A 9,108-nucleotide genomic window follows, 5' to 3' on the forward strand; every position below is an offset into this window, starting at 1 on the left:
TTTAATAGTAGAAAATAATCACACACAGACAATAGCAGCTAATGAGACTTTTGTCGAGAGAGTCCAGATGGCATAGTTGGTGTAATTCTGAAAACTCGACATATATAATGTCATCGCCACGGAAGTAATGTTGGTTTCTAACTCTGACAGAAACAAAGGTCTCTCCCCGTTCACACGTCGCCATGTACCACTTGTTTAGCAGGTATATTTGCGTACCTAGTTCACCTAAGGCCTCAGGGTTGTATAGTCTCTTTTCTTGTTCAAATTTCTTCCAAGGATCCACTTTCAGAGCAGATGGTCTTTTAGCGAGCACTTGGGCAAGGTCCAAACCGGTATCCTCGTAAAACCGAGCTAGGTCCTCAAAATCGACGTCCAGTACATCTAAGTTTGAACCATATTTATTACGAATGACAAGAGGGGGGGCTGATTGTTGCGATTGTTGTCCGAGTTGTGCAACACCTCTCCCTGCTCTAGTCTTTTTCTGCTTCGCCTCAAATGACTTGGTGAGAGAGCGGTCGTAGTCCGATTTTGGCAGGGTCTTTTGATATTCCCGCTTTTTCTGGTCTACCTTCTTTCTTAGAAGATCTGGAGGTAGGTAGAAGTACGGTTTCTCCGGGTTCTCCCTCGCTTCTCGTTGGTTTCTTACTTTTTCGAAGAAACTACTCACATCTTTTTGTACTGCAGCATTTAATTCCTTTTCACTTTTCTCGTAAGCCAGTTTTTGGGGAATAACTGGATTAGAGGAGGCTTTCTTCTTTGCCGGCTGGTGGGCCAACGGCTTTATTTGCGGGGCGGACCTCTTAGGAGCTGGCTGCTTCTTGGTCATGAAGGGAGGCGGGGCAGCCGTTGGAGACCTCCTTGGAGGCGTTGTAGACCTCCTTGGAGGCGTTGGAGACCTCCTTGGAGGTGGCGGCGGTGGCGGCGTTGCATAATCATTGCCCGGAGCACTATGATGATCTGGAGATTGAATAATTGGACTTAGGTTGGCGGAGGCCCTGCTGTGTGAGTACAAAAAAGAATAATTAGGTATAAGAAATTATTATTATTAATCATGCATGTCAATAGAAAATTGAGTGGCAAAGTTAGATACTTTAGATTTGAACCAGTCAACCGGGCTTTTTGAGCTTCTGACAACCAACTGGACGCGTCACATCGGCCCCGTTAGCTTGGAGGAATTTTGGAGGAATCTGGATGAATCTATAGGAATTTGTGAGAGAGAAACACTATTCCAGATAAAAAAAGAAGCGGATCAAGCCGGGTTTAAGGACACGCAAACGGGGCCATCTTAGGTAAGAATGTCGATGGTGAAGGCATCACTTCTTTCCGGTCGTTACTTTTGCGATTGGATCGCTAAAAACGAGGCTGTCAGACGGAGAATCTCACCCCTTCGTAGTTTGTTTAAGGCCTTGTTTAGTTAGGCGAAATTTAGGAATTTGGCTACTGTAGTGAGCCTGATTTCTTCGTTAGACCATGGTTACTTAGCCTCAAATCACTGTTAATCTCTAGCTCTAGCCATAAATCTTCATTATTTAACTCCCCTTTGTTCCCATCCTGCATCCGCCACTGCTGCAGCAGTATGACGAGGAACACATAGATCTTGCTCAGAAGAGTCCAAAACACAAAAATATGGGATGCAGCCAGCCCAAATCATCAGTTACTAGAGGTAGAACTATACATGATGACATCCTATTGTTTCCATCTCATTGTAATCGAACAATGTGACTGGGTAAGGAATGACAATGCTTGTAGGCCCTGTAGGTGCAGTTCACAATAGTTTTGATTGGATTTAAATCTCTTTTTTTCAGGGGATCATTGCATTGATTTTCTGCTTGATATACATATGTCATGCATAAAAACTATCTACACATTTAAGTTCTTTAAACCATTAACATTGAGTACAGACAACTATGTCTTTCTCTGTAGCATCTCCAAAATTAATTCTGGTTTCCTACACACTCTGTTTTCCATATTACGTGGTGAGAAGCCCATGTGGGCTGTACTTTTGTTAAATTCCTTTGGTTTAGTTGAATACTTCATGATCTTCAGCCTCTTCCTCCCCAAACCCACCGAGACATTCACAGATCCACCATCTCTCTCAGCCATGAGCTCAGTAGAATTGGATGTGATGACTGTTTTCCTGGAACTATCAAGATCCTTTCTTCTATGCATTAATAACTCATCAAATTCGGAAATTAAGCAGCCAGGGTGAAGTATTGTGTTGACATGTGTTGCTGCTCTGCAAACTGATGCTGTTGCATCTGAAATGGGGTGATGTGGGTGATTGAGTGCAACTTGAAGAAGTCGCTGCTTCTGATTTATTAAGGGAACATCACTGACTAGCTGACTCCTCTTCAGGCACTCAACCATCTTGAGCCAAAGGTTCTCAAGATGAACAATAATTTCTCCTTGTTGCGTTTCAGAGTACAATATGGTGGTTAAAGAGAGCCACTCGGTAAGTTGGTCTCCAATAATCTGCAAGGACAAAATGGTGTCTTCGTGCAGTTAGCATAAAGTATGTGCTTTGTGTCATGTGCCTGAATTCTAGAAAGAGTAGGACTAAATGAAGTTGATGCCCTTAGCAACATGAACAGCTATATTTTTACTTTGTACTGTGAATATGCCACAAACCTCGAAAAGAAGAAGAACGTGTTCCTTTAGTACGATATGCCCAGCAAAATTAGATAAAGTTGAAAAAAACCTGAAGCACAACCGAAGTTACAAGAACTGAGATGTAAACTCAAGCACACAACTAATAGCAGCTTACTTCCATTAAAATCAACAGACAAGTTTATAATTTTGTAAATCTGCTTAAATACCTGCTTGTGACCTGGTGCTGTCCAGCTGGATTTGCTTTGAAATGAAAAATTGACAACCTCATAAACCTGCAAATCATAAAAAGCTTATAGATTACTGAAACAGACTGAGGTCATCCTCATGGTAGGCAGGATAGATACAGGTGTTCCATTTAGAAGTGTAAGTCAACAAACCTATTAGCAAGCTTGAACCAATTCAAGAAAAGTTTAGGTTGTCTGCACACAAAAGAATCTTCACTTGTTTCCTTCAACTCTTGGTTAGCAGTGGTCAACATTTGATCATTCTGTAACAGTCCAATAACTATTTCACCAAGAGCAGAAAGGATAGTAGCATTTTCGAACTTCTCCGACAAATGCTCAAGGTTGGCTTGGAACAATGCCATGTTTTCGTCAATAGTGCAAACCAAGTATTGGTAAAAACCATCAAAGAAAACCTTGGAAGAAAACTTCGAATTACAGGAGTTTGTAGAGAGGGATCTATAAACTTCAATTGTTGATTCCATCTCCAGGTCTTGCAGGACAGAAACATTTGACTCGGAGCTGTTTTCAGCATTCAAAAGAATGGATATCCCCTTGGGGTATAAAAAATAAAGGATTGGATAACAGAAGAACTGATGGAGAACATCATGGTAACTTAATCCAGAATTGGTTTCCAAATAAGAGATAATTTGACTGTTCAATTGTTTTGCAAACGAGTTCCAAACCATCAACCATTTTAATCTTTCCCTATTACATGTCGGCCGCCCGATCTGCATATACATAAAAGAGACAGCAATACGAAAACTCTCCAGGACATTTGATGATGAAGCCAGAATTAAAACCAACTTCTCTGCATCTCTATGAGACAGCTCTCCAGTATACTGAGATATCATGGACAGAGACAGTGCAGCCACATAAACTGCTGGAGAAACCATCTCCATGTAAGAGAGTGATCTGATTCTTGGTAAAGACACCTTTGGACTGTATTCTGCATGTTGGTTCTCCTTTATGTGCTCGATGTCTAGGCATACCTCAATGTCTTCAGAAGCTAACAGAGAATGATCTAGTTCGTCCACAATAACTTTCACAAACCGAAGACCAAATTCCAGTAATGTTGCACACTTGTTAACACTATTCTTTCCTATATGATCCAGCAACAACTTCTTTGCAAACGTGCACACATTAGTAATGCATTGGCTGACTTGTTCATAAGCATGCTGCTCTCTAAGTTCGATTTGAATACCTTGAAGAAGAAATCTGAAAATCTCTGTTGCAGAATCCATAACAATCACCAGTGTTTCAGGAATCATGTCCTGGAATAGTTCTGGCTTAAGAATTATGCCAAGAATATCGAGCTGGAAATGAAAGCAACTAATATCCCATGGTAACCATTTGATATGTTGAACATCCAATAAGGCCTTGATATGCATGCACGATTGAGCTAGCAAGTTCTGATTCACTGGAGGACACAAATCCTCTCTGTCCCTATTTTTGGATGAAACAAAATCATGAAAAAGATTCAAGCAAAATGACCATAGCGGCTTGTTCTGATCATTGATCCCAAAAGAGAAAACTATTTTGAGTATTGGCCCAAAAGCAGCCTCCAGAATGGGTAAATGATTGATCAGATTACCAAGTCTATGTAGAAGGTAATGCCATGTACTCAAACAAGAAGAGCTAAGTACAATATTGCGACTTCTTGATAGAACTCGACATAAAGGCACCATAATTAATCTTATCCTTTTCACCTGCGCACTTGCCTGTTCAATGGGTTTTAATGGGGGAATCACAGTTTGTTGGACCACAATCTCGGTTGCCTGAGAAGGAAAAAATGCACCCACCAATTTTTTCCAGGAAACCTATAAATATGTAAAGATTATCATAATGTAATAGAGACATTCATAATACTAGAAAAGAAATTGTAGTCCGGAAAAAGGATAAATAGTTTAACTCACCATTGTAGCAACCAGAACTTGTGGGTTTAAATCAGTAAACATCTGCTCCGGAACCTTTAGGAGTTTATTAAGCAGCGGTCTATTGTTCACTGCATCTGGACCAAGCAAAGATATGATCCATCCCCATGACTTCACAGTTTGAACTTTCTTCGAAGGATCATCAAGCATATTTACCATGCAGGAGAGTAACTTCTGCTCAAGGTCTGAAGCAACAGCCTATACAGCAAGCATCAAAATAAATTGGGAAACAATCGATGGATAAGCTCATTGAGGATAGGAAAGATCACCACAGCAAGTAAAATATGCGGAAAATATGCAAAGTTGCAGGAGAAACACTGAACCATTTAATAAGCCAACACCAGGAAAGAGTAAACACACACAGAAAAAGATTTAGATATCAAAAGCAACACAAAAATTGGTATAACCAAAAACCTGCATCACATGCACGTTTACCTATATTAATCTATTAATAATTCAACAGGGAGCAACCAAGCATCCAAGTTGTGCTCCAGGAAACCACTGACCAGGGCCATTTGTGGATCCTGGCAGGAGCAAAGGCACTGGCCGAGTTGCTTCAATGAGTATAGTTGTTGTGGAGGGTGTTTTTTCTCGAACACGCAGGAGAGCTGTGTATCATTTCATTAAAAGGAGAAGAAAGAGTCGTACATAGACCGGGACACAATATTGTTGTGGAGGGTGTTTTCCTTGCTTCTAGGGCACGTGTGTCATAAAAAACTAACCCCAGCAGTGGAATCAACATGTTCTTGTGACCATACTTTTCTACCTATTAATACAATGGCATGCAGCTCTCCTGCATGTCACAGAAAGAAGTGATAGTTTCCAGTTTTTGCTGGTACATGGATTCTGTAACCTGAACTGAAAGTAATAGAACTGCAGGACATCCTCAATAGTAGCAGGAAGCCAGGAAATGTTATGAAGCCTCTAGACCTATCATTTCAGATTTGATTTCAAGTGTTTTAATAATGCTATACTATTGATAGAGAATTAGTTTGCTGATATGCTACTCGCTTCAACAAAAGCTCACACTGCAGTTACTGTTGTGTGGCAAGGAGTACATCCATATGTCACCAATACGTAAAACTAATGCAATTCAGCTAAATTGCCTATTCCAGCCACAAAAAAATGTATTGAATCATTGCTTGTCCACATGAAGCTACCCTCAAGATTTATCATAATAAGTCACCCAATCTACTTGAACCTTTGGGTGCACCGTTATAATGCACCCAGATAGTTAAGTTGGATTAAAATGCTCTATCAGAAGATAGTCCATTTAAAAAAACAAATAATACACCACAATGTGCATATGTGGCATGAATTTGCGAGCAACAGCTTCACAGTTTTTAATGAATTAACAGAAATATTCATATGAGTTGCTTCTAATAGTGCCAAAGCAACATCTAATTATATCTTCTAGTAATTAACAGTGATCTTTTAATTACCTTGGAAAGAAGAGGCTGAGGTGGTAGAATAAGACATGACACCTTAATAAGGCATCTTTCTGCCATGTCCCTTTCTGTCTTGTCAGCACTTAAGAGTCTTCGGTACACTGGTGGAACCCACAAGCATGATTGGTCCCTCATTCTTTTGGGACTTTGGTCAGCAAGCTTCATGATAGCCTACAGCAGAAGTTTTTAAAAGCACTATTCCAAGTTACATAATAATGATAGATGATAAAGGGAGAGAGAGAAAAAAATCATGATAGCCTACAGAGCAGAAGTTTTTAAAAAGCACTATTCCAAGTTACATTATAATATGATAGATGATAAAGGAAGAGAAAAAAGGAGCAAAGTATGCTAATAAGAGTTTTACATGATTTGAGGCAAATTCCTGTGAATTAGAAGCATTGTGAAAGCATATGGTTATTTTGTAATGAACACCACTAAGCAAGTAGGCTGTAGTTACATGAACAATTCGGTTGCAGCCTGTACATTGAAATTCCTAAAAAGCACAGAAAAAAGCAATGAAATGCAACATAGTTTAGGTGTGCAGAACAACCTGAGCTGCCTCAAATGTCGTGGACAAGGAACCAAATGGATTGTCGAGAGCATGAACAATAGCAATAAGCATTGGATCTGCTCTATCCTCTATAATCAATGGCTCCAATTGTTGGACCGAGAAGCACCAGACACCCAAATTACAAGATGACTGTAGTAAAAGAATTAACAGGAGAATATGGGAATCAAATACTAAAAAGATCAAATACGCATTCTGCACGCAAAATTTAGCATCTTAAGCTCTTGAAAAGGAAAAAATGGTCAGCCGGATCAACCTTCATCCGAGTATTCATGATTATCTGTACCAAGGTATCCAATACCAATTTTGCCATCTGTGCTGTAAAATAAGAAAATATATTTTTAGCTGTGTTATTTAAAACAATGTCGACAGCATGTCATGTATAAAAAACTAGGAGGACCGTGTCAAGTTAGATTTTCAGAAGGATGAGCCCAAGGGATTAAAGAGATTGGTAGTAAAAGTGATAATAGTCGAAAACAGTACAAATAACATTCCAAATTGGAAGGATCTCAGATTAATTGCCAGACAACAGTAGAAAGTAAAACAAAAACTTTGAGCTACAAATGTCAAACATGCTGGTGGAGCTCAGATTCAAACGAGTGCAAAAGGTTTAAGTTTTGATCTTACAGCAGATGGTTGGAGTAATATTATTAACAGAAGAGGTTAAATCCCACCAGGCCCAATTCTTTCTCATTAGCAATGCAAAACCAAATTGATTCACTAATCTAGATCTCGTTCAAGTTCAATCAACACTGGGATATTTAACTGAAGAAATGCGAGCACAGAGAACCACTAGTAGTTAGACTAGTAGTACCTGAAATGGTGGAGACGATGACGGGGTGGTAGAGCGCGAAGCCGAGGCACTTGAGCGCAGAAGCGGCGACGGCCTCGTCATCGGCGGCCGCGTCGCGGAGGAGGAGCGAGAGGAGGGTGGAAGGCAACTCCGCGGCGAGGTCGGCAGCGGCGGAGGGGTCGTCGGCGCAGCCGCGCTGCAGGAGGAGCAACCGCGCGTACGCGGCGGCGCGGTCGGGCTCCGCGGCAATCTCCGCCACCTGCCGGTCCACCGGCGGCGGCTCCATGAAGGTGGAGACCTAGGGTTTTGTTTTTGGCGCGAAGGGGAAGTGACGGCGTTCGCGCGCGCCGGGCGTTTCGGGAGTGGGGCAACTGAGATATGACATGACGGTTTGATTTGTCTTGAGGTACGGAAATGCTACAGTACGTCGTCCGACAGTCCGCACACCGCGTTTTCTGGGCCTGTCCGCTGCAGCCCAATAGGTCTGCCGTTTCTCTTTAAAGAAAAAAGACGGCGACATTCCCAACGGCCTTGTTAAGATTACCTCAAAATTCCAAGTTTTTTCACTTTCTCTCCATCACATTAATTTTTAGACGCATGCATGAAGCATTAAATGTAGGTAAAAAAATAACCAATTGCACAGTTTGGTTGTAAATTACGAGACGAATCTTTTGAGCCTAGTTAGTCCATGATCGGACAAAGTTTGTCAAATACAAACGAAACGTGCTACGGTGTCCAGATTGTAAAAATTTGCAATCTAAACAAGGCCTACACAGCCATCATGGCGTTTCCTAGCACCTGCCTACTCGCCTTCTTCGGCGGCGATCATCTCCGCTTCCTCCGCCTCGGGGCCCTCACTCGCCTCCACGAGGCCAGGCTACGCCGCTGGAGTCGCGCCCGACGCCCGCCCTGCCCCTCGTCACCTCCTCCTACGACTGGAGACCATGACGTCGCGGCCGTGCCGTATGTCGCGCTCGCATCGAGGCTCCGCACGCCCCGGTGCCCCCAACGGAAGAAACTCGCGGCAGCCAAGCCCGTAGTGCTCTTCTCTCCACCACCTCTCAGCCCCTATCTGCCCATCGATGTGGTTATCGACTTTCTCAACGCGCCTAACATGGTGGCCGCCTCCCACTAGAGTGTCGCACCTAACATGTTGCAAGCATATGTTTCAAGTATTTCAGATGTCTCAAAGGCATGTTGCAAGTGTTTCATATGGATATTATAAAAGTAGATCGGGATGTTGCATACGTTGAAAAGTGTTCCAAAGGCATGTTGCAAGTTTTTCAGAGGCATGTTGCAAGCGTTTGTTCAAAATATTTCATCTGTTTTAGACGTATGTTGCAACGTTTTTTATCTAGATGTTGCATATGTTTCACACATATGTTGTAAGAGTATGTTCGAAATATTTTAGTTGTTTCAGTCTTATATTGCAATAAGTGTTTTTATGTTGCAAGTTGCAAGTGTTTTATCTGGATATTGCATATGCTTCACCAACATGTTGCAAGTGTATGTTACAAATGTTTCATCTGCTTCA

The 9,108-nt window shown here is 41.7% G+C and overlaps 1 protein-coding gene across 3 annotated transcripts; it reads right to left on the reverse strand.

The window, feature by feature from the left end:
* Positions 1 to 1,791: 1,791 nt before the first annotated feature.
* Positions 1,792 to 7,907, reverse strand: LOC136522435 (uncharacterized). 3 transcript variants are annotated; one of them, XM_066516256.1, is made up of 9 exons: positions 7,596 to 7,907; positions 7,038 to 7,099; positions 6,764 to 6,913; positions 6,208 to 6,384; positions 4,748 to 4,963; positions 2,988 to 4,609; positions 2,817 to 2,882; positions 2,629 to 2,698; positions 1,792 to 2,472 (listed from the first exon to the last, which is right to left on the reverse strand). In XM_066516256.1, exons 1-9 carry the CDS (start codon positions 7,858 to 7,860, stop codon positions 1,906 to 1,908), a joined length of 3,195 nt encoding a protein of 1,064 aa, XP_066372353.1. In that variant the 5' UTR covers positions 7,861 to 7,907; the 3' UTR covers positions 1,792 to 1,905. The 3 variants fall into 3 exon arrangements, with proteins under 3 accessions (XP_066372353.1, XP_066372352.1, XP_066372354.1); XM_066516255.1 differs by having other exon boundaries at positions 2,988 to 4,651; XM_066516257.1 differs by having other exon boundaries at positions 2,988 to 4,651; positions 7,038 to 7,094; positions 7,596 to 7,799.
* Positions 7,908 to 9,108: the final 1,201 nt, after the last annotated feature.

This window comes from Miscanthus floridulus, chromosome 18 (assembly GCF_019320115.1).
Source record: "Miscanthus floridulus cultivar M001 chromosome 18, ASM1932011v1, whole genome shotgun sequence".
Taxonomy (NCBI): Eukaryota; Viridiplantae; Streptophyta; class Magnoliopsida; order Poales; family Poaceae; genus Miscanthus; species Miscanthus floridulus.